At 43.9% G+C, this 25,478-nt stretch overlaps 1 protein-coding gene across 1 annotated transcript in view; it reads left to right on the top strand.

Annotated features, from left to right (window-relative positions):
* LOC124555382 (probable chitinase 2) overlaps positions 1-25,478 on the top strand; it is a 324,834-nt gene that overhangs the window by 258,295 nt on the left and 41,061 nt on the right. Inside the window, exon 6 of the mRNA XM_047129277.1 lies at positions 1,125-1,313. Within this exon, the coding sequence (XP_046985233.1) occupies positions 1,125-1,313 (189 nt within the window). The remainder of the gene's footprint in view (positions 1-1,124; positions 1,314-25,478) is intronic.

Consider the following 25,478-nt stretch of genomic DNA (forward strand, 5'->3'; position numbering starts at 1 on the left):
GAACCAGTTTGTCTTAACTGTATACATGGGAATAGTTCCTACAACACCCATCATAAGTGGTGCAGTCCGTCTAGCCTCACTTTCCACTAATTCCTCGTTCCCTGTCCCCCCTTGTGATCTCATTCTTCTTCTGTTTTATCTTATCTTCTCCCATTCATAAATTTCTTATTTTTATATGCACCACTCATACACCTTCATAACTAAGCGGATAACATGTCTGACTAGAGATAGGAGGACTGGAGTGGTGTGCTCATAGCCTCATGATGGCAGTTGAGGAGCTACTTGAGTGAGAAATAGTAGCTGCAAGGTCTGGGAAGCTGATAATAAGCAATAATAAGCAGGAGAGTGGTGTGCTGACTCTGTACCACTTCTGAATGAGACTCTTGTATGAGCAAGACACAGTGGCCATCAAGTACTCTGTGATCCATCAGTACCAGTACATGGAGATGATTTTATATGTAGCTTACATGTCTTCTCTGCCTTAACCACAATGAGATCACCAATGCCATTCCAGTTTATTCCATTCCCTTCCTGCCTCTCCTCCTCATGACAACTCACTCCCCTCATTGTTGTAGTAACCTGCTCCACCCACCACAAACTCTCATCCCAATACGACCATAGTGCCTGAATAAAAACATGTGGTGCTTTCTCTTTTCAACCCTGCAGGAAGCACTTTGTCTGACATCTTAGCTACATATTGTCTTGGTCATATGCATATCTACAGCTCAACACCTTAACTATATGGTGAATAATTACCTTTACTCCATCCATTATCAGTTTCATACTTTAGCTGTTATTCCATTGTCAATCCCGTGGGAAAAATCTCTGTATGAAAAAGGTACAAAATAGATAGACTGTAACCAAGACAAACACTGGAAGAGCACTACCGTGCATTGTGTTTGGTTTTTATTACTTGTACATTTATTGGTATACTTCACTAGAAACTTGTAATGCATGGTGAAAACTCTGTAAAACTGGTATATTATATGACAACTATAAAAACTGCACATTAGTTTTATGTTCTCCGAGACCGCTAATTGTTCTGCAACATAATTGTCAGTTTGACTCTATATTAGTTTATGATTAAGAAACCATCTCTCACACTTTGTTTTCTTGTTTTGCAGGACAGCAGTATTCGATATTACTTAAAGCTTGGAGCTCCAGCAAAGAAACTGTTGATGGGTGTGCCATTGTATGGACGTACTTTTATGTCTGATGCAAATGCTAATGTGGGAGGTCTCGGTGCTCCTGCAGAGGAGAAAAGCTTTCAGGGACCATATACTAAAGAAGATGGATACATGGGCTATAATGAGGTAATAATTTTAAAATTTTACTGCATATTAATAATGTGGATAAAATATATTATTAAATCCTTGGACTATTATTGGGCTCATTCTCAGCATTGGCAAGCTCACCTTCCTTGAAGTTAAACCAGGACACTGCAGATAAATTTTGAATTTGAAGCAGTATTGTCAGTGATGTGACATTAAACTATGAAAGAAAAACTGCTGCTTCATAACAGCTTCCTACAGGAACACAATATGTTTAGAACTCAGTTCTTCACTCAATGCTAATCTGACGTATAGAGGGGTAAATTCTATTTATAAAAGTATTAAACTGGGATGGATATTGAAGGAAAGAAAATAGAATGGAAAAATAAATAAGTGAAATGATAATATCAGTAGAGGAAAACAGAGGGTCAAATAATAGGTCAATGTCAGTTGAATCTTAGAATATGATCAGATGAGTGGATACCTTTGATGTGGTGGTGGTGGTTAGTGTTTAACGTCCCGTCGACAACGGGGTCATTAGAGATGGAGCGCAAGCTCGGGTTAGGGAAGGATTGGGAAGGAAATCGGCCGTGCCCTTTCAAAGGAACCATCCCGGCATTTGCCTGAAACGATTTAGGGAAATCAAGGAAAACCTAAATCAGGATGGCTGGAGACTGGATTGAACCGTCGTCCTCCCGAATGCGAGAGGATACCTTTGAGAACAGGTTCCCATCTGAATTCAGGGAAGCTTGTATTGGGTGGGAGTATCCTAATGACCCGTGTTGCACAGCAACCGTCCCTGCTATGTGGCCTGTGTAACTTCCAGTGTACAATTGAATCATACACCATAGAGGTGGGTGCAAGTTACTGATTGCAGCTGTTGTAACCAATGTAATCACCAACTCATTTGAAGATTGATGCTTTATCAAATGAATAAGATGTAAAGAAAACATTCAACAGACAACTCTTTCTAAAGTGCTTGCTGTAGTACTGTGGAGGATACACTTTATTATTAGATCCTAAGGAAATGAACTTTCATTGCTTTTTGTTCTCTTCAGGGATGGCACAACAGTTTGTAGACCAAACATATATATTTATTTATTTCTTGTTCTGGTGATCGATGTTGTGAGTATATCACAGGAAATTGAACAAACTACTTTTACAAATCTGTTGTGGTTACATTTTATGGCATTATGTAAATGGTACTAATCAGCTTTATCTTAAAGAATCTAATGCTCAGGTACTATTACAGAAAAAAAACATTTTACAGCTAAATAAATACTACATAAAATTAATATATTACAGAAAAATAAATATGTTTACAATAATGAACAGAAAGGAAGACAAATAAGGACCAGAGAATGTATCTGAGTGTGACAGGCACATGGATATTACAAACTGTGGCTCAGGAATTCTTCTATAGAGTAAAATGACCCCTGCCTTAGGAACTGCCCTAGAGTCGTCGTCCCCCCCCCCCCCCCCCCCATGAGCACGTCATCAACTAAACACTTATTTTGGGAAGGGATAGGGGTGGGTTGGGGTGGGGGTGTATTGAAAACCATATAGCCATTAAAATGGACCCCCTTTCGTACCATACTCAGTATCACCTTTCCTTTAGCATCATGTCTGTGATATACACTATTAGGTTTAGAAAGGGACTTTTTTCTTTATGAAACAGATCAGCAAGAATATATACTGTGCAATGGACAGGCGGATTTTAAGTTCCTTAAAAAGATTTCTGCATATGGTTCTATGGGGGACTCCACTCATGTTTCTTATGACTCTTATCTTTTCTAGCTTGTGATTGATTTTCCCAAAATATGGTGCCACATGCAATAATGGCATTAAAATGACCATAATAGGCTGATTTAACAGCTTCTATACTACTATAAGAGAAAATAAGGCATAAAGCATAAGTTTCAGAAAATAGATCCAGAATTGTAGTTTGAGCAGTTAAGTTTGCTGTCAGTATGTAAGCCCAGGTATTGTGAAGTATCCACCCTAGCTGTCTGCTGCTCACACAGTTTTTTTTATGTTGCTTCATCTTTAGAAGTTGTGTGAAACTGAATATACTGAGTGAAAATTATTGAACTATATGAAATAAAATCATCATAACTTCTGAACAGTTTGCATTAGGATGTTCAAACTGCACAGTTGGCCGTGGGTCATGATGGGAATTAGTATGGTACGTATTGTTTGGTTTAGCGACTAAGCCCACTTTCATTTGGACGGGCTCATTAATAAGCAAAACTGGCATATTTGGGGGGACTGAGAATCCACATTTCACAATCAAGACGCCTCTGCACCCTCAATGGGTGTCTTTGTGGTGTGCTATGTCCAGTCACAGAATAGTCAGTGCAACATTCCTTGATGGCACAGTGACTACTGAATGGTACATGAAGGTTTTGGAAGATAATTTCATCCCCATTGTCATAAGTAACCCTTATTTCAACAAGATGTGGTTCATGCAAGAAGGGGCTTGACCCCATCAAAGTAGGAGAGTGCCTGATGTCCTGCAGGAGCACAGCCAGTGGCCACTGGCATAGACCTCAATTGGTGACCTTATTCTGTGGATATGAACACATGCAACTCCTTTTTGTGTTGCTATGTTAAGGACTAGGTGTATAGCAATAACCATAAAACCATTGCTGAGCTGAAAACAGCCGTTCAGGATGCCCAACAGTATCAATATTCTGACACTTCAGTGGGTCATACAGAATTTCGCTATTCATCTGCCCCACACCAGCACCAATGATGGCAGGCACGTTGAACATGTCATAACCTAAATCTGAATATCTGTAGCGATGTTTACATGTTGAATAAAGTGTGTGCACACTGTAGTTAGTAACTAATTTGCATTTTTTCCTTCATATAGTTCAATAATTGTCATTTTTTTTACTGAAATTAACTGAAATACCATTTACATAATGTAAATGATAAACCAACTCACAATATCCCTACAAACCTTACTAGCTGACACCTCAGGTTTTTCTTTTGAATTATCAATAAGTAGCATAGTGTCATCAGCAAAAATAATGAATTTACAATATTGTGCCCAAAGAGGTAGATCATTAATAAAAATATAAACAAGTAGGGGGCCCGGAACTAAGCCCAGAAGCACTCGCCTTTTGACAATGTTGAGCACCTTCTTGACAAACCAATACAACTTTCCGTTTTCTGTTTGGAAGGTATGAATTGAGCCACTTCCCTGGTGCATCACTTATACCTAGGCATGTAGTTTGAGTTAAAGTATTTTGTGACAGACACAGTCAAATACTTTTCACAGGTCACAAAATATTTCAACCACCTTCTGTTTTTTGTTGATGGACTCCAAAACATTAGCAGCAAATGCAAATGCTTCTATGTGTTGGTAACCCTTCTTAAATCCAAACTGACTTTTTCATTAAGGTACTTAGCAATCCTGGCATGCATTAGGTTCTCTAAAACCCTGGAAAAACTTGTCAAAAGTGAGACTGGCTGATAGTTAGCAGTATCTGCATTATGTTTCTTCTTATACAGTGGTTTTACAATTACATACTGAAACATTTCAGGAAATATTCCTTGTATAAGTGATACAGTGAAAATATGGCAAACGATTTTACTTATATGGCTGCTGCTATATTTTAATAATTTACTAGATATATTGTCATTCCAGTAGAGTTTTTACTATTCAAAGACTTAACGACTTTCAATTTCCTATATAGTGATTGTTATTACTTGGTTTTGTTCTACTATGCTAGGTACATTGACATGTAGAAAATTTGTGGCTTCATTTATGGAGCCTAGAAATCTTATTTTTTTGTTACTGTCAAAAAAAAAAAAAAAGGGTTTGTTGAATATATCAGCAACTGATTTTGGATCACTAACAAGATGATGATCATTTTTTATTTGAATATTTTCTCTATAAACTGCATTTTCCCCTGTTTCTTTCATTACAAAAATCCAAATAGTTTTTACTTTATTGCTTGAGTTATCAGTTTCTATCCCCCATGAACCATGGACCTTGCCATTGGTAGGGAGGCTTGCGTGCCTCAGAGATATAGAGAGCCGTACCGTAGGTGCAACCGCAACGGAGGGGTATCTGTTGAGAGGCCAGACAAACGTATGGTTCCTGAATAGGGGCAGCAGACTTTTCAGTAGTTGCAGGGGCAACAGTCTGGATGATTGACAGATCTAGCGTTGTAATACTAACCAAAACGGCCTTTCTGTGCTGGTACTGCGTATGGATGAAAGCAAGGGGAAACTACAACTATAATTTTTCCCAAGGGCATGCAGCTTTACTGTATGGTTAAATGATGATGGCGTCTTCTTGGGTAAAATATTCTGGACGTAAAATAGTCCCCCATTTGGATCTCCGGGTGAGGACTACTCAGGAGGACATGGTTATGAGGAGAAAGTAAACTGGCATTCTACGGATCGGAGAGCGGAATGTCAGATCCCTTAATTGGGCAGCCAGGTTAGAAAATTTAAAAAGGGAAATGGATAGGTTAAAGTTAGATATAGTGGCAATTAGTGAAGATTGGTGGCAGGAGGAACAAGACTTCTGGTCAGGTGAATACAGGGTTATAAATACAAAATCAAATAGGGGTAATGCAGCAGCAGGTATAATAATGAATAAAAAAATAGGAGAGTGGGTAAGCTACTACTAACAGCATAGTGAACGCATTATTGTGGCCTAGATAGACACGAAGCCTATGCCTACCACAGTAGTACAAGTTTATATGCCAACTAGCTCCGCAGATGCCGAAGAGATTGATGAAATGTATGATGAGATAAAAGAAATTATTCAGATAGTGAAGGGAGACGAAAATTTAATAGTCATGGGTGACTGGAATTCGGTAGTAGGAAAAGGAAGAGAAGAAAATGAAGTAGGTGAATATGGAATGGGGGTAAGAAATGAAAGAGGAAGCCGCCTGGTAGAATTCTGCACAGAGCATAACTTAATCATAGCTAACACTTGGTTCAAGAATCATAACAGAAGGTTGTATACATGGAAGAGGCCTGGAGATACTCAAAGGTTTCAGATAGATTATATAATGGTAAGACAGAGATTTAGGAACCAGGTTTTAGATTGTAAGACATTTCCAGGGGCAGACGTGGACTCTGACCACAATCTATTGGTTATGAACTTTCGACTGAAACTGAAGAAACTGCAAAAAGGCGGGAATTTAAGGAGACGGGATCTGGATGGACTGACAGAACCAGAGGTTGTAGAGAGTTTCAGGGAGAACGTTAGGGAATGATTGACAGGAATGGGGGAAAGAAATACAGTAGAAGAAGAATGGGTAGCTTTGAGGGATGAAGTAGTTAGGGCAGCAGAGGATAAAGTAGGTAAAAAGACGAGGGCTAATAGAAATCCTTGGGTAACAGAAGAAATATTGAATTTAATTGATGAAAGGAGAAAATATAAAAATGCAGTAAATGAAGCAGGCAAAAAGGAATACAAACGTCTCAAAAATGAGATCGACAGCAAGTGCAAAAAGGCTCAGCAGGGATGGCTAGAGGATAAATGTAAGGATGTAGAGGCATATCTCACTAGGGGTAAGATAAATACTGCCTACAGGAAAATTAAAGAGACTTTTGGAGAAAAGAGAACCACTTGTGTGAATATCAAGAGCTCAGATGGAAACCCAGTTCTAAGCAAAGAAGAGAAAGCAGAAAGTTGGAAGGAGTATATAAGGGGTCTGTACAAGGGTGATGTACTTGAGGACAATATTATGGAAATGGAAGAGGATGTAGATGAAGATGAAATGGGAGATATGATACTGCGTGAAGAGTTTGACAGAGCACTGAAAGACCGAAGCCAAAACAAGGCCCCAGCAGTTGACAACATTCCATTAGAACTACTGATAGCCTTGGAAGAGTCAGCCCTGACAAATCTCAACCATCTGGTGAGCAAGATGTATGAGACAGGCGAAATACCCTCAGACTTCAAGAAGCATATAATAATTCCAATCCCAAAGAAAGCAGGTGTTGACAGTTGTGAAAATTACCAAACTATCAGTTTAATAAGCCACGGCTGCAAAATACTAACACGAATTCTTTACAGATGAAAGGAAAAACTGCTATAAGCTGACCTCGGGGAAGATCAGTTTGGATTCCGTAGAAATGCCAGAACACATGAGGCAGTACTGACCCTACGACTTATCTTAGAAAATAGATTAAGGAAAGGCAAACCTACGTTTCTAGAATTTGTAGACTTCGAGAAAGCTTTTGACAATGTTGACTGGAATATTCTCTTTCAAATTCTGAAGGTGGCAGGGGTAAAATACAAGGAGCTGAAGGCTATTTACAATTTGCACAGAAACCAGGTGGCAGTTAAGTTATAAGAGCTGTAAGAGTTGGGAGGGGAGGGGGGGGGCATGAAAGGGAAGCAGTGGTTGGGAAGGGAGTGAGACAGGGTTGTAACCTATCCCCGGTGTTATTCAATCTGTATATTGAGCAAGCAGTAAAGAAAACAAAAGAAAAATTTGGAGTAGGAATTAATATCCATGGAGAAGAAATAAATACGTTTAGGTTCGCTGATGACATTGTAATTCTGTCAGAGATGGCAAAGGATCTGGAAGAGCAGCTGAATGGAATGGACAGTGTCTTGAAAGGATGAACATCAACAAAAGCAAAATGAGGATAATAGAATTTAGCCGAATTAAATCGGGTGATGCTGAGAGTATTAGATTAGGAAATGAGACGCTTAAAGTAGTAAATGAGTTTTGCTATTTAGGGAGCAAAATAACTGATGGTGGTCAAGGTATAGAGGATATAAAATGTAGACTGACAATGGCAAGGAAAGTGTTTTTTCTGAAGAAGAGACATTTGTTAACATCGAGTATAGATTTAAGTGTCAGGAAGTCGTTTCTGAAAGTATTTGTATGGAGTGTGGCCATGTATGGAAGTGAAACGTGGACAATAAATAGTTTGGACAAGAAGAGAATAGAAGCTTTCGAAATGTGGTGCTACAGAAGAATGTTGAAGATTAGATGGGTAGATCACATAACTAATGAGGAGGTATTGAATAGAATTAGGGAGAAGAGACATTTGTGGCACACCTTGACTAGAAGAAGGGATCAGTTGGTAGGACACATTCTGAGGCATCAAGGGATCACAAATTTAGCATTGGAGGGCAGTGTGGAGGGTAAAAACTGTAGCGAGAGACCAAGAGATGAACACACTAAGCAGATTCTGAAGGATGTAGGTTGCAGTAGGTACTGGGAGATGAAGAAGCTTGCACAGGATAGAGTAGCATGGAGAGCTGCAACAAACCAGTCTCTAGACTGAAGACCACAACAACAACCATAAAACCATGTTCTTTGATGCATGTATTGTCTTGTTAAGAATTATATTGTAAAGTTTGTAATTCGTAATCCTATTGGGATCATTTGATCTCTTGGGTCCTGCATAGAGCTCTCCTTTTCTGTACAAGAAAGTTTGAAGCCTTTAGGGATCCAAGGCCTGTAACATGATCTAAACAAGTTTTCTCTCATTAACTTTTTGGGAAATGTTCCTTCAAACAGACTTGTAACCTTATTGATAATATATTAAATTTGGAGTTGACACCAACAGCAGCATATACAGGCCAGTCCACAAGCTGTAATTGATGATTAAATTTTTACATGGTGTATCTGTTTATAATCATCATGTTTTCCCAAATAAAATGTACATTTCTCTGTACATTTATCTGGTTTAGGGTGAGGAGCTGTGCATTATGATCAGAGCCATTTACAAAATTTTGATGTTTAAATTATAATATATATTCGTTTCTGTAAATATGTTATCTGTTAAAGTACTTTCAGTATCCCCACCAACAGACATTTCATTTGGTGCAGATGAGCTGGCCCATGTAGTACCATGGAATAGTGCAAAAACATGCCATGGGGGCTGCACAAGGCACCTATTATGGGCAGACCCACAAACAGAAGTGTTTATCTGTGGACGACAGTAAGCTGAGCGGGCCAGTGTTTAACACTGAGGTGACCTATTGCGGACCACCCCTTGCATGTTGTGCTGAGTGTTGTTGCCAAGAGCACAATCGACGCCTGTGTCTGCCAGCTACATGCTGAATTATCATTGTGCATGTATCTAGGAGGGTTCAGACTTTTTGCATCCTGTAGACTGACTCACACAGTATATGTAAATGTCGTGTGATTAGGGCCTCCCGTCGGGTAGACTGTTCGCCGGGTGCAAGTCTTTCGATTTGACGCCACTTCGACGACTTGCGCATCAATGGGGATGAAATGATGATGATTAGGACAACACAACACCCAGTCCCTGAGTGGAGAAAGTCTCCGACACAGCCGCGAATTGAACCCAGGCCCTTAGGATTGACAGTCTGTCACGCTGACCACTCAGCTACCGGGGGCAGACACTCACATGGTGAGTTTTTTTTCCTCTCATGGGGTTCTCTTGCCTGGTTATTATCAAACCACTGGTGGTCCATGAAGTACATCCACTGACAGTGTAGAGCAGTGGTCTTACCACACCAGCGCAGGTACTAAAGTGGCAATGAATGACATTCTTTCATGTGTGATAACCCTATTTTTTGTTTCCCATTTCCTAGTTTTAACTCTGGGCCGTCATGAACCAGGCACTTCTGCAATGCTGACAGGACCAGCTGCACCTACAAAAAGAACAGCAGCAGGAGTAGATGCAGGCATCAGTGAACCAGACATCAGAGTAGCTCTCTGCCCTTGCCCCACCAGTGGTGGGTCAGTTGCTGTTTGTGCAGTTTCCTTTTCTGACATTGCTGCATCTGATGCCGTTTGTCAGTTTTGATGAGTTTACAAGAAGGTGGGAAAATTACCCACACTGGTTCTTGCTGCACTGCTAGGTAAAACATATTGTCAATCCAGTTAATAACACAGCCTTGTTGTCCAAAATTTGAAGCCCTCCAGTGAACCTGAGGAACACCACTTAGACAAGCTTTGTTGGTTGCTCACACAGTATTTCAGGCACCAAACCCACATGGTCACAGCACAGTTGCAGTTTAACCAGCACTACAAGCATCCTGGGCAAATTTATGAGGCCTGGATTGCTGATTTGTACGGTTTTTCACATAAGCATTATCTTGAATGTCCCAAATGTGCTACTTCTTATGCAGATTTACTAATTTGGGACATTATTGTCTGGTTAGTGCCTGATCCCAAAGTTCAGACTTGGGTGTTGACCTTGCCCAACCTCTCCTTAGCCAGTGTTGCCCAGATTGTAGACTTGCATGAGATGAAGGCAGTACAAGGGATGTCCTTTCTGACGTTGGCAGGTGGCTCAGTTAGGTGTACATGGTGGACAGCTCCCCTCTTCCCTGCGGGGTAGCCCAGGAGGCCTTGCCTTCCACCAAGTCCCCATGTGTTGATGCCACTGATGATTTCTGTACAGTGGCATCATGGTGCTGTCCATCTTTGTCTATGCCAGGCTTGACAGATTCGCATTGGTCACAGTGTTGTAATTCCTGCCCATGGCAGTTTCCTGGTCCTTGGCATCATTCTCCTCCTTGTTTGGTGAGCCAACAGTCTTGTCCTAATTGTCATTTGTTGCATGTTTGTTAAGACTGCCCACATGTGGAAGACAAGTATGGGACATGCCTTTGGATAAGCCATTTGTCAACTGTTTGTGACAGTCAGCAAGCTGTAAGTTAGTCTCAGACACCTCAGCATTTTCATTGGACCGTGGGGCTGTCCCTGCCACCCCGTGCAGGTCACACCAGCATATTTTGCTGATGTTGTTTGTGGAAGGGTGCCAGGTCAAATTTCAAGTTGACACATGAGTGATTATTAGTTTAGGTACGTACAGGCTCTCGGGGTGCCCGAAGTAGCAATGGTCTTTGCCTCAGGCTGTGGCATATAGTTAACAGTGCATTCCTTTGTCAGGCAGTTCTCCATTCCTGCATTTTCTAAGACGAGGATGTCAGCTTATATTGTTAATCAGCTTCCAGATCACTGACGAAGTGCATTTAGTGTCGCAGTCCATTCCTTTTCACAATTTGAAATTCTTGTTGCAGCCATACGGCCTGCTGTTGGAGAATACTTTGAGTTAGGCTGAAAATTTTGAGGCACATGTTTCTCTTAAGCCATCAGTGCTATATGAGATTTTTGTTTCCCCCATGCCACCATGTACAACAATGTAAGGCTCAGTTGCTGCATTGGCAAGATCAAAGAATTGTTTCTCCTATTCAATCAAGTCAGTGGGCCACCCCTTTAGTGGTGATTCAAAAGCTTAATGGCACCATGTGCCTCTGTGGCAATTTCAGATGGTCAACATGCAGTGTGTCACTGATTCATATTCAGTTCTTCAGACAATGTAGTTGTTGCCGAAGTTTGGGGGCCAGTATTTTTCACACATCAACTTACGCAATGCCTACCTGCAGTTGCCATTGGACGCAGTCTTCTCAGACGTTCTTGGTCCTCAACATCCCCTCTGGGCTATATCAATGTAATTGCTTGTCTTTTGGTATCTCATCTGGGCTAGGAAATTATCAACAGTATTTGGATCAACTGTTTCAGGACATGCCCTGCTGTGTTGATTACTTGATGGCATGTGGGTAATGGGCTCTACCAGAGAGGAGCATTTATGAAGCCTTAAATTGGTTGCCCATTGCCTCCTGGAGGATGGTGTGTATTGCAAATTGGAAAAGTGCAGTTCTTTCTCCCCCGAGGTTCATTTTTTTGGGGCATGTGCTTAGCAAAAATCATCCCATCCTAACAGATGACCACATCAAAGCTATCATCAACCTGCTAGTGCCAAAGAACCTGAAGGAGCTCCAGTATTTCTTTGGTAAGATTTCATTTAATGTCCAGTTCATCCACCAGGATGTGCACATCAACTGGCTTTGCCAGAAGGGCATTAAGTTTTTTGGTCTACAGATTGTCAGTCAGCTTTTCGTTCCCTCGAGCAATGTTTGTGCTCTGCTCCCTGTCTAGTTTCTTTTACACTAGGCAAACATATAACCCTGTGATGCACCGCAGTATGGCATTGGTGCCATCCTGTCCCATTAGAACCCAAATAACACTGAACAACCCATTGCCTGTGCATCGAACTCGCTTTCTGCCGTGCAATGTAATTATTGACAATTGGAAAATCAGGCACTAACTGTTATTTTTGTAGTTAAAATTTTCATGTTAACATGTATGGTGTGAGGTTTCACTTCATCACTGCTCACAAGCCACTGGTTTCATTATTTGGCCCTTATTGTAAACTGCCCAAAGGACTGCCCACCAGTTGCAAAGGTGGGCCTTCTTTCTCTGTAGCTATTGCTATGACATTCACTATCACTCCACTGCCTGACATGCCAATACTGATGTACTATCACAGTTACCAGTGGGACCTGGTCCAGACTTTGATTGGAAGGAGGCTGTTGTGCTCACATTTGATGATGCCATGCAGCAAACCTTGTCGGGTTTCCCACTGACAGCATGAGGGGTTGTGGCTGCCACGGCTGCTGACCCACTTTCCTGCGAAATTTTTTTGGTGGTCCTGATGGGTTGGCCAGAGTGCACCTCTTCAGGTATGGATCCAGTGTTTTTGCTCCTACGTGATTGACTCAGCATTGTCCAGGGGGTCCTCATGCTTCCAGAGAGGAACAATGCTATCAAATAGTCATCCCCCAAGTGTTGCAACCTTGCATACTCCAGATGCTGCATGCAGCACACTGGGGTATGACTCATATGAAGGCATTGGTATGATGTCACATCTACTGGCCTGTGATCGATTGTGACACTGAACATCTGGCATATGCTTGTGAGGCTTGTGCTCAGACCCAGGCTGCACAATTGCACCAGTTTTTTCATTAGCCAGTCCTGGATCCCTTTAGGACAGGGTGTACATTGATTTCCTGGGTCCAGTTTTGGACATCATGTGGTTGTTGGTGGTCAGCACATTTTTCAGTTTCCCGTATGTAGTCAAAATGTGCTCCACATCATTGATTGCCACTGTTTGCACATTTTAGGTTATTTTTGCCAGTGAGAGATCCTCCTGGACCTTTCTATTCAATAATTGTAGACAGTTTGTGTCGAGAGAGTTTGAAGGCTTTTGCATTCGTAACAGTATCTGGCAGATGACTATCACCACTTCATGCCACATTCGAGACCAAAATGCAGAAGTCATTGTCTGCGTCTTCCCACAACACTGCATCATCAAATTTTTTGGCTACGTACCCAGCGATACCCGTCAACGGGTGCAGTCCGGCAAAATATTTGCGCGGGTGCCAGCCGTGGTGCCTCACGGATCTGCTGCAGCCTCAGTGGCATGCCACAGACCACTGTGGCTCACCACGTTTTCCTCCCAGGCTCGATCCTTTGGCTGGTGGCAGGAGTGGCTGCTGGGTGTCGTGGTAGGCCACAAAGGTTTACAGTTGCTTGCAGTGGATGTTGACAGAAGCAGCTGACCCATCACGCAAATCAGTTGTGCCCGTACCCCAGTGGGACGTTACTGCCACGATCTTCTGGTCCACAGCGTGGCAGGCTCGATCACAGCATTCTTCAAGGTGCAGGCTCCCACTTGCAGCGGTGTTCTTCCTTGGTGCCACTTCCTCTGTGACCTCTGTTGTCCCCCCTTCACCTACAGCCTCAGGCCCCTGTGAGACTTGCACCTGTGCCTGCTGCAGTGAACCTCTATGGATTTGGATCCACTCTCTTCCTCCTCCTCCTCCTCCTCATCCACTTCCTCTGCCACCACATCCTACCCCCACATCCCTCCTCTGATGGAGGTGGGCTCATCTCCACTGCTGCTGATAGATGCCCCACTCCCCCAGCCTTCAAGCCCTTCTGAACTTCTGTGAGAACCAGCGATGTTGGTGTTGCCTTCTTCAGTGCGTGATCTGCTGCCAGTTTCTCTGGAGGCCTCTCTGGTTCTGTGCCAGAGATTATGGCTCAAGCCTGGTCATTTTCAGCCCTATGAGAGCTTTTCAGGAAAGAGGGATTTAGTATCCTTGCCAGTGGACATTGCAGTGGAGACAAATGAACTGGCTTGTGTACTACTACAGAATAGTGCAGAAGCCTACCACGAAGGACACACGCAGCATATAGTACGAGCAGACCTGCCGATATAGGTGTTTACTTGCAGGTAGCAATAAGCTGAGCAGGAGTGGACCTTTGCCTTTCGCGGGCAAGTGCTCTACCAACTGAGCTACCGAAGCACGACTCACGCCCGGTACTCACAGCTTTACTTCTGCCAGTATCTCGTCTCCTACCTTCCAAACTTTACAGAAGCTCTCCTGCGAACCTTGCAGAACTAGCACTCCTGAAAGAAAGGATATAGCGGAGACATGGCTTAGCCACAGCCTGGGGGATGTTTCCAGAATGAGATTTTCACTCTGCAGCGGAGTGTGCGCTGATATGAAACTTCCTGGCAGATTAAAACTGTGTGCCCGACCGAGACTCGAACTCGGGACCTTTGCCTTTCGCGGGCAAGTGCTCTACCAACTGAGCTACCGAAGCACGACTCACGCCCGGTACTCACAGCTTTACTTCTGCCAGTATCTCGTCTCCTCCCTTCCAAACTTTACAGAAGCTCTCCTGCGAACCTTGCAGAACTAGCACTCCTGAAAGAAAGGATATAGCGGAAACATGGCTTAGCCACAGCCTGGGGGATGTTTCCAGAATGAGATTTTCACTCTGCAGCGGAGTGTGCGCTGATATGAAACTTCCTGGCAGATTAAAACTGTGTGCCCGACCGAGACTCGAACTCGGGACCTTTGCCTTTCGCGGGCAAGTGCTCTACCAACTGAGCTACCGAAGCACGACTCACGCCCGGTACTCACAGCTTTACTTCTGCCAGTATCTCGTCTCCTACCTTCCAAACTTTACAGAAGCTCTCCTGCGAACCTTGCAGAACTAGCACTCCTGAAAGAAAGGATATAGCGGAGACATGGCTTAGCCACAGCCTGGGGGATGTTTCCAGAATGAGATTTTCACTCTGCAGCGGAGTGTGCGCTGATATGAAACTTCCTGGCAGATTAAAACTGTGTGCCCGACCGAGACTCGAACTCGGGACCTTTGCCTTTCGCGGGCAAGTGCTCTACCAACTGAGCTACCGAAGCACGACTCACGCCCGGTACTCACAGCTTTACTTCTGCCAGTATCTCGTCTCCTCCCTTCCAAACTTTACAGAAGCTCTCCTGCGAACCTTGCAGAACTAGCACTCCTGAAAGAAAGGATATAGCGGAAACATGGCTTAGCCACAGCCTGGGGGATGTTTCCAGAATGAGATTTTCACTCTGCAGCGGAGTGTGCGCTGATATGAAACTTCCTGGCAGATTAAAACTGTGTGCCCGACCGAGACTCGAACTCGGGACCTTTGCCTTTCGCGGGCAAGTGCTCTACCAACTGAGCTACCGAAGCACGACTCACGCCCGGTACTCACAAATTTACTTCTGCCAGTATCTCGTCTCCTACCTTCCAAACTTTACAGAAGCTCTCCTGCGAACCTTGCAGAACTAGCACTCCTGAAAGAAAGGATATAGCGGAGACATGGCTTAGCCACAGCCTGGGGGATGTTTCCAGAATGAGATTTTCACTCTGCAGCGGAGTGTGCGCTGATATGAAACTTCCTGGCAGATTAAAACTGTGTGCCCGACCGAGACTCGAACTCGGGACCTTTGCCTTTCGCGGGCAAGTGCTCTACCAACTGAGCTACCGAAGCACGACTCACGCCCGGTACTCACAGCTTTACTTCTGCCAGTATCTCGTCTCCTACCTTCCAAACTTTACAGAAGCTCTCCTGCGAACCTTGCAGAACTAGCACTCCTGAAAGAAAGGATATAGCGGAGACATGGCTTAGCCACAGCCTGGGGGATGTTTCCAGAATGAGATTTCCACTCTGCAGCAGAGTGTGCGCTGATAGGAAACTTCCTGGCAGATTAAAACTGTGTGCCCGACCGAGACTCGAACTCGGGACCTTTGCCTTTCGCGGGCAAGTGCTCTACCAACTGAGCTACCGAAGCACGACTCACACCCGGTACTCACAGCTTTACTTCTGCCAGTACCTCGTCTCCTACCTTCCAAACTTTACAGAAGCTCTCCTGCGAACCTTGCAGAACTAGCACTCCTGAAAGAAAGGATATAGCGGAGACATGGCTTAGCCACAGCCTGGGGGATGTTTCCAGAATGAGATTTTCACTCTGCAGCGGAGTGTGCGCTGATATGAAACTTCTTGGCAGATTAAAACTGTGTGCCCGACCGAGACTCGAACTCGGGACCTTTGCCTTTCGCGGGCAAGTGCTCTACCAGCTGAGCTACCGAAGTACGACTCACGCCCGGTACTCACAGCTTTACTTCTGCCAGTATCTCGTCTCCTAACTTCCAAACTTTACAGAAGCTCTCCTGCGAACCTTGCAGAACTAGCACTCCTGAAAGAAAGGATATAGCGGAGACATGGCTTAGCCACAGCCTGGGGGATGTTTCCAGAATGAGATTTTCACTCTGCAGCGGAGTGTGCGCTGATATGAAACTTCCTGGCAGATTAAAACTGTGTGCCCGACCGAGACTCGAACTCGGGACCTTTGCCTTTCGCGGGCAAGTGCTCTACCAACTGAGTACCGGGCGTGAGTCGTGCTTCGGTAGCTCAGTTGGTAGAGCACTTGCCCGCGAAAGGCAAAGGTCCCGAGTTCGAGTCTCGGTCGGGCACACAGTTTTAATCTGCCAGGAAGTTTCATATCAGCGCACACTCCGCTGCAGAGTGAAAATCTCATTCTGGAAACATCCCCCAGGCTGTGGCTAAGCCATGTCTCCGCTATATCCTTTCTTTCAGGAGTGCTAGTTCTGCAAGGTTCGCAGGAGAGCTTCTGTAAAGTTTGGAAGGTAGGAGACGAGATACTGGCAGAAGTAAAGCTGTGAGTACCGGGCGTGAGTCGTGCTTCGGTAGCTCAGTTGGTAGAGCACTTGCCCGCGAAAGGCAAAGGTCCCGAGTTCGAGTCTCGGTCGGGCACACAGTTTTAATCTGCCAGGAAGTTTCATATCAGCGCACACTCCGCTGCAGAGTGAAAATCTCATTCTGAGCAGGAGTGCTTACGCTGAGTTCAACTACAGTGGACCTCATGTTGCACATCATGCCATGTGTTATTGCTGAGTGCTCAGTCGCCAGCCGCATGCTTAGTGACACACTTGCACATCTCTACAAGCATTTGGACTTTCTCTCTTCCTGTAGATTCATTCGTACAGTGAGTTTTCATTTCCTCTCACAGGTTTCTTTTCTCTGGTTATTATTGAGCCACTGTCGACCCGTGAAGTACCCCTGCTGACAGTGCACATACTAAAGTACTTGAATGGACCGTTATTCTGCACTTATGCTCATAAATTAAGGATAATTGCAAAATGTGGTGCCACACAACGTGGCATTAAACAGAAATGTTGCTAATAGTGTAGGCACATAGGGAACACATATGACACACATCTATAAGCCCACGGTATTGGTGATAAGTTGAGAAAACCATCCCGAAACACATTTGCTACAAGACGCTAATGTTTCCTGCACATATACCCTGACATCAATATGGGATAAGATCACCGTGCACACGTACACAGGCCACACAACGGGTTGGCATACTCTGGATCAGGTGGTTGAGTAGCTGCTGGGGTATAGTCCCCCATTCTTGCACAAGTGCCTGTCGGAGCTCCTGAAGTGTCGTAGGGGTTTGAAGACGTGCAGCGATATGTCGACCGAGAGCATCCCAGACATGCTCGATGGGGTTTAGGTCTGGAGAACAGGCAGGCCACTCCATTCACCTGATATCCTCCATGATGGCAGCTCAGTGGGGCCATGCGTTATCATCCATCAGGAGGAAGGTGGGACCCACTGCACCCCCTGAAAAGACAGACATACTGCTGTAAAATGACGTCCCGATACACCTGACCTGTTACGGTTCCTCTGTCAAAGACGTGCAGGGTTGTACGTGCACCAACCATAATCCCACCCCACACCATCAAACCACGACCTCCATAAGGGTCCCTTTCAAGGACATTAAGAGGTTGGTATCTTACTCCTGGTTCATGCCAGATGAAAGCCTGGTGAGAATCACTGTTCAGACTATACCTAGACTCGTCTGTCCAATGACCATGTACCGTGTTCTTGACACCAGGCTTTACAGGCTCTCCTGTGACCAGGGGTCAGTGGAATGCACCTTGCAGGTCTCTGGGCAAATAAACCATGTATGTTCAGTTGTCTATAGATTGTGTGTGTGGAGACAACTGTTATAGTGGCTGCAGTAAGGTCCCAAGCAAGGCTACCTGTAGTACTCCGTGGCCGTCTGCGGGCACTGATAGTGAGATATCAGTCTTCTTGTGGCGTTGTACACTGTGGGCGTCCCATACTGTAGCACCTGGACACGTTTCCTGTCTGTTGGAATCATTGCCATAATCTTGAGATCACACTTTGTGGTACACGGAGGGCCCATGCTATGACCTGCTGTGTTTGACCAGCCTCCAGTTGCCCTAGTATTCTACCCCTCATAAGGTCATCAATATGTGTTATTTGAGCCATTTTCAACACACAGTCACCATTAGCACGTCTGAAAATGTCTGCACACATTTACTCGCTGCACCGTACTCTGGCGTGCACCGACACACCTCTGTGTGTGTGGACTGCTGCCAGCACCACCGTGTGACGACCACAGGTCAAATGCACTGCACGGTCATACCCTGAGGTGATTTAAACCCACAAACTGCCCACCAGAGTGTTGTTTCACCGTGTATCAGCATTATCCTTAATTTATGAGCACGAGTGTAGTTGGAGTGTCTACCACTGATACTACCAGGGGGAACACGCAATAGGTCACTCTCTGACACAGTCAAAACTGTTTTTGCAAGAACAGTGGAAATAAAGAGACATCTATTTTGTCTTAATTGCCAACACTTAATAGCTTCTGAGAAAATGATGCTCAAAGTTTTGATGCTACTTCATCAGTTCATGTGTGTAGCATTATACACTCCTGGAAATTGAAATAAGAACACCGTGAATTCATTGTCCCAGGAAGGGGAAACTTTATTGACACATTCCTGGGGTCAGATACATCACATGATAACACTGACAGAACCACAGGCACATAGACACAGGCAACAGAGCATGCACAATGTCGGCACTAGTACAGTGTATATCCACCTTTCGCAGCAATGCAGGCTGCTATTCTTTCATGGAGACGATCGTAGAGATGCTGGATGTAGTCCTGTGGAACGGCTTGCCATGCCATTTCCACCTGGCGCCTCAGTTGGACCAGCGTTCGTGCTGGACGTGCAGACCGCGTGAGACAACGCTTCATCCAGTCCCAAACATGCTCAATGGGGGACAGATCCGGAGATCTTGCTGGCCAGGCTAGTTGACTTACACCTTCTAGAGCACGTTGGGTGGCACGGGATACATGCGGACGTGCATTGTCCTGTTGGAACAGCAAGTTCCCTTGCCGGTCTAGGAATGGTAGAACGATGGGTTCGATGACGGTTTGGATGTACCGTGCACTATTCAGTGTCCCCTCGATGATCACCAGTGGTGTACGGCCAGTGTAGGAGATCGCTCCCCACACCATGATGCCGGGTGTTGGCCCTGTGTGCCTCGGTCGTACGCAGTCCTGATTGTGGCGCTCACCTGCACGGCGCCAAACACGCATAAGACCATCATTGGCACCAAGGCAGAAGCGACTCTCATCGCTGAAGACGACACGTCTCCATTCGTCCCTCCATTCAAGCCTGTCGCGACACCACTGGAGGCTGGCTGCACGATGTTGGGGCGTGAGCGGAAGACGGCCTAACGGTGTGCGGGACCGTAGCCCAGCTTCATGGAGACGGTTGCGAATGGTCCTCGCCGATACCCCAGGAGCAACAGTGTCCCTAATTTGCTGGGAAGTGGCGGTGCGGTCCCCTACGGCACAACGTAGGATCCTACGGTCTTGGCGTGCATCCGTGCATCGCTGCGGTCCGGTCCCAGGTCGATGGGCACGTGCACCTTCCGCCGACCACTGGCGACAACATCGATGTACTGTGGAGACCTCACGCCCCACGTGTTGAGCAATTCGGCGGTACGTCCACCCGGCCTCCCGCATGCCCACTATACGCCCTCGCTCAAAGTCCGTCAACTGCACATACGGTTCACGTCCACGCTGTTGCGGCATGCTACCAGTGTTAAAGACTGCGATGGAGCTCCGTATGCCACGGCAAACTGGCTGACACTGACGGCGGCGGTGCACAAATGCTGCGCAGCTAGCGCCATTCGACGGCCAACACCGCGGTTCCTGGTGTGTCCGCTGTGCCGTGCGTGTGATCATTGCTTGTACAGCCCTCTCGCAGTGTCCGGAGCAAGTATGGTGGGTCTGACACACCGGTGTCAATGTGTTCTTTTTTCCATTTCCAGGAGTGTAATAGGTGAGTTGGTAGCATGGTGGCTAAGAGCACAGTTCTGAAAATGCATTCCCTGGTTGATATATATCATGGAAACTGTCAAATAACAAAAATTCAGAGTGTCACAAGCAACATGTGTAGGCACATATGCCACAGTTATATTTTTCAATGTAAATACCAGGAATACTGTTAACATTGCTAAATACCTCTCACTCTGGCAAAAATTTCTACTAAGCATGTCAAAGTATCTTCTCAAAAGCTGGAACCGATTGTCCACAGATTGAGGCATGTATTTCATTAATTGCACTGTTTTTACTTGTGATTTCTATTTGCTGTAGAAGGAGGATGGGTCACTTTTGTAATTGACAAATATAATTCTTCACATGTCAGTAAAAGTACATGCGATAGGGTTGACATAACTTCATACACTTTGGCAGGATCACCTTTAATGAACACATCAATATTCCGATTTCATCAACAATGAGGTCATCGTATATTGAAGGATAGCTTTGCTCATCCCATGAGCAGTAAAATTCAGAAATGGCTCCTTTTTTACACGGTTCTCTGAAATCCAACTCCCTTCTTTTACTAACTACAAGTCCTACTGTAAAAAGTCGCATTAACAGCAAGAAGGAGTCTGAGGAGTCTGCATGCTCATATGCTCTGACACTACCAGTGAGCAGGTGCTGCCAAACATTGTGCTAGAAGCTGTGGCTGTTCATGTCTGCCTGTCTCAGTTAGGATAACAGTATGTAATATGTGTCTACCTCCAGACAGCTCTACACAGCGTCATGAGCTGGTTGAGTTGGTGCAACAGCTGCTTCCACCTTGACTCCTATGGAGGGAGTTCAACATCCTCTGTGGGGTGTGAAATCACATCTAACAGGTGCTAAATAGTGAAGCAATTATTTTCAGACCTGGAAGTTTGTCTACTTAATGCTGGACCTGCAACAAATTTCAGTACAGCCCATGAAATGTACTAAGCCATAGATCCTACTGTTTGCAGCCCAGGTCTCTCTCCAGTGTGACCTCTGCAACAGCAACCACTTTTCTATCAATCTCTCTTTCTCAGACAACCCATCAATGGAACTTAAATCATGTTAGTCTCTTTGGAAAGTCAGCTGGCAAACTTTCACCTCCAGAACAGAAGGATATCAAAGGAGTGGCACAAGATACTTTTGAAACAATTTTATGAGTTGTGAAAGCAACAATAGTCTATTCTTCAGGCACTTCCTGCCAGAAACCTGAGTCATGGTGGCCTCAAGAAATAATGGCAGCTATCAAAGAGCACTGGAGAGGATTCCAATGACACTAACATCAACCTTTTGTGGATCATTTAATAGCTATTCAAGGGACTTCAAACAAAGGTACAGTTTTTAATAAAAAGAAAAAGTGCAAGCAGGAATGTTAGGAATGGTATGTAGCAGTAATGAGAGCCCACACCACTTAATCTCAAGTATGAACTAAACTCCATGACATTTGCAGCCACCCACCATCCATAGTTATTTCTGGCATCTCCCTCAGTGGCGACATCTGTACTAGTCCTGTGGTCATTATTGAGTGTTTTGTGGCACACTTTGTCAAGGTGTTGGCATGCAGGGACTGCCATCCTAATTTCCTAACCCAGAAGCATATGGCAGAGCAAAACTACTAATCCTTCTTTACACAAGGTCTTAGTTCATACAATATTCCAGTTAGTGAATAGGAATTTGATAGCACTTTAGCAGAAGCCTAAAGGATTTATTGGTGGCCAACTCCTTCTACTCCATTGATGAATTTCTCAGTAGAACCCTTAAGCATAATTTCAGTGCAGCAATGTGTTCATTGTAAATAAGTATTATAGTAGTTGTATTACACGTTTATTACCCTATAAATAAATAAATAAAAAAACTTTTTTTTTTATTTTAAATTCAGTGCATTATTATTTGTAAAATGATTCTTTCATATAGTGTTCATTAAAAAATGATGATCATTCCACTTGGGTCCTGTGGAATGGTACATTAGCTTATTTGTTTGAGTTGTAAATATTCGTCATGTATTGTTGTTTTTCTGACATGTTCTACATCCTGGAGGACCTCCTCACTATGGATCAATTGGAATGAAAGTAAATCAAATAAAATCAAAAAAACACAGCCCCTAGTCTCAATAAAATCTATAATAAAATTCTTAAACACCTTAAGAACGACAGCATAAAACACATCCTGGGGTTCTTAAATCACATTTGGCAGGAAGGAGAGTTCTTCCCCCCCCCCTTCCTCCCCTATGGCAGGAGAATATTGTTATGCCTGTCCTGAACCCAAGAAAAGACCCTCAAATTTTCACTGACTGTAGCACGAATTCTCTAATGAACCATCTGTATAAATTATTCAAAAGAAGTGTTGCGGTGCCTGGAAGCCAGAGGGCATTTATTGCAATTTCAAACTGGCTTTATAGTGTTCCAGTTCACTACAGACCAACTGAGTCATCTGGAATCTGCTATGCATAATGCTTTCAGGCATTACCAACACCTGATTACTGTGTTTTTTGATCTGCAGAAGGCATACAATACTGCCTGGCACCATCTAATTCTGTCTGCTCTGCATGAGTGGAGCTTTCAGAGTTGTTTACCCATTTTTATACAAAATTTCCTATCCCTTTGACTCTATTTAGTCTGCATAGGTTCAGACATTATCAACCAATATGCAAAGGAAACTGGGATCCCTCAGGGATCAGTTCCGTGCGTAATTCTCTTCGCCATCACAATCAATGGTGTCGTGACCGCATGAGACCTACAGTCTCAGCGTGATGTATGTGGACGACCTTTGCCTCTATTACAGCTCCACATCTCTGTGCGTCACAGAGCATCAGCTTCAGGAGGCCATTGAGAAAGTACATAAATGGGTCCTGAATCTTGGATGTCAATTTTCTAACATGAAAACTTGTGTCATGCACTTTTATAGACTCAGGACTGTGCACCTGCACCCAGAACTTTACATCAGTAACCAGTTACTTGAAGTTGTTGAAACTTTCACATTCTTAGGCCTGTTATTTGGCAGTGAGCTAACACGGTTGCCCCTTGTATGCCAACTCAAGGAAAACTGCATGAGGAAACTTAATACCCCAGATTTCTTACTAGCCCTCTTCTGCAGTTCTACATAACTTTGATTTTATCCTGCATTAGCCATGTATGTGTTGCTTGTGGGTCAGTACCACCATCAGTATTGAACTTGTTAGATCCTTTTCACCATAGTAGTGTGCTCAATAAAAACAATACCAATCGCCTTTGTATAGGTTTATTTCTAGGCAACCAGTTTCGACGTTACACTACATTATCTTCAGGCCTAAACTGTTTCAATCCAGTAACCTTCATGTTACAAATATAGCAGTGCCTTTAACTGGTCTCGTAATAGCTATTATGAGACCAGTTAAAGGTACTGCTATATTTGTAACACAAAGGTTACTTACTGGATTGGAGCAGTTTAGGCCTGAAGTTGAAGTAGTGTAACATCAAAACTGGTTGCCTAGAAATAAACCTATACAACAGCGATTGGTATTATTTTTATTGAACACTGAACAGCCGTAGCCCCATACTCCACCATAAGATGGAGTTACATTCGCAGTAGTGTGCAGTCAGTAATTGGAGCTTTCTGTTCAGACACTATAGCGGGGTGTATATGCCCCAGGACAACTGCGAAATTTAAGGAAACATGGGAATTTTTTCACTTAGGAAAAATCTGGAATAAACCCAGGAATCTTTTAGAATTTTTTAAAGAAAATTCCGCATTGGCTGTATGAATGATTTTTATTAAATCTGTGACCGGTTTCACACCACTATCAGTGCATCCTCAGGCAATCTGTACAAAAAATAATATAATAAGAGCTCATACAAACTATTCGATCCCCCAATAGCGGATTAGCTATTGGGCATAAATTCCACAGGATACATTTCTATGGTAACATTTCAAGCAGAATCGGCAAATGCTTAAGTTCTAAGGGAATAAAACCGTCTTTTTATATTCCTAACAACAATGGACAGAAGTTCAGGCACGAGGAGGCCGCAACATGGAATAGTTTCAAGTCGTCGGGGGTATATAGTATCACCTGTGATGATTGTGATGCGGAGTACATAGGCCAGACAGGGAGAAGTTTTGAGACCCGCTTTAAGGAGCACACCAATGACCTAGGCTCAAAATCGGCTGTAGGTGTGCATTTGCGGGAAACGGGTCACCATATCACTGATATCCAGAACAACATGCTGGTGTTACACTTGGAAAGTAAGGGCAACACCCTTAATGTTTTGGAAGAGGTTGAAATCTTCAGAGTTCTGAAGTAATCCCCTCGCTCCTCACTTAATACCCAGACCGATCTGAGGCACAAAGGTCTTTTAGAAAATTTTGATTCTTAAACAGATAGCCTTACCCCTATAGCTTACTTGTTAGTAGGTTCTGTCCAATATATTTTTAGGTGCACTGTGGGCCTTACACATTAAGAACCACAATTATTATTCATATAGTTTTAACTACTGCCCATTTTTTATATTGGCCACCTAGTATGGTATTAGACTTAAAAAAGTAGACATAAGGAATTGTTTATCAAATGTTCAGCACCCCTCACTCTACACACCTTATACACGTCATCTGGCCTCTGGCAATTCTCGCGCCACTGCGTGAGCGCTTTGTGGGTTTTGGCCAGTCAGTCAGGCCATGTCCACTGCCGCGAGGCTCCTCACAACTTGCACAGTGTGTTCTGATATGTTTACATGGCCCTAATTCTGCTGTTTGTTCATGCTAATGTTCTGCTCCTCGTCGTTCATGCTTAGGGAAGTTTTATCAGCATCGTATTTTGTTTTTATTTTCTAGGCCATTGCCGCTCCCATCATTTAAAAAATTTTTTAAAAAGATTTTTAAATTTTAACTAC

Source organism: Schistocerca americana, chromosome X (assembly GCF_021461395.2).
Source record: "Schistocerca americana isolate TAMUIC-IGC-003095 chromosome X, iqSchAmer2.1, whole genome shotgun sequence".
In the NCBI taxonomy this organism is placed as follows: Eukaryota; Metazoa; Arthropoda; class Insecta; order Orthoptera; family Acrididae; genus Schistocerca; species Schistocerca americana.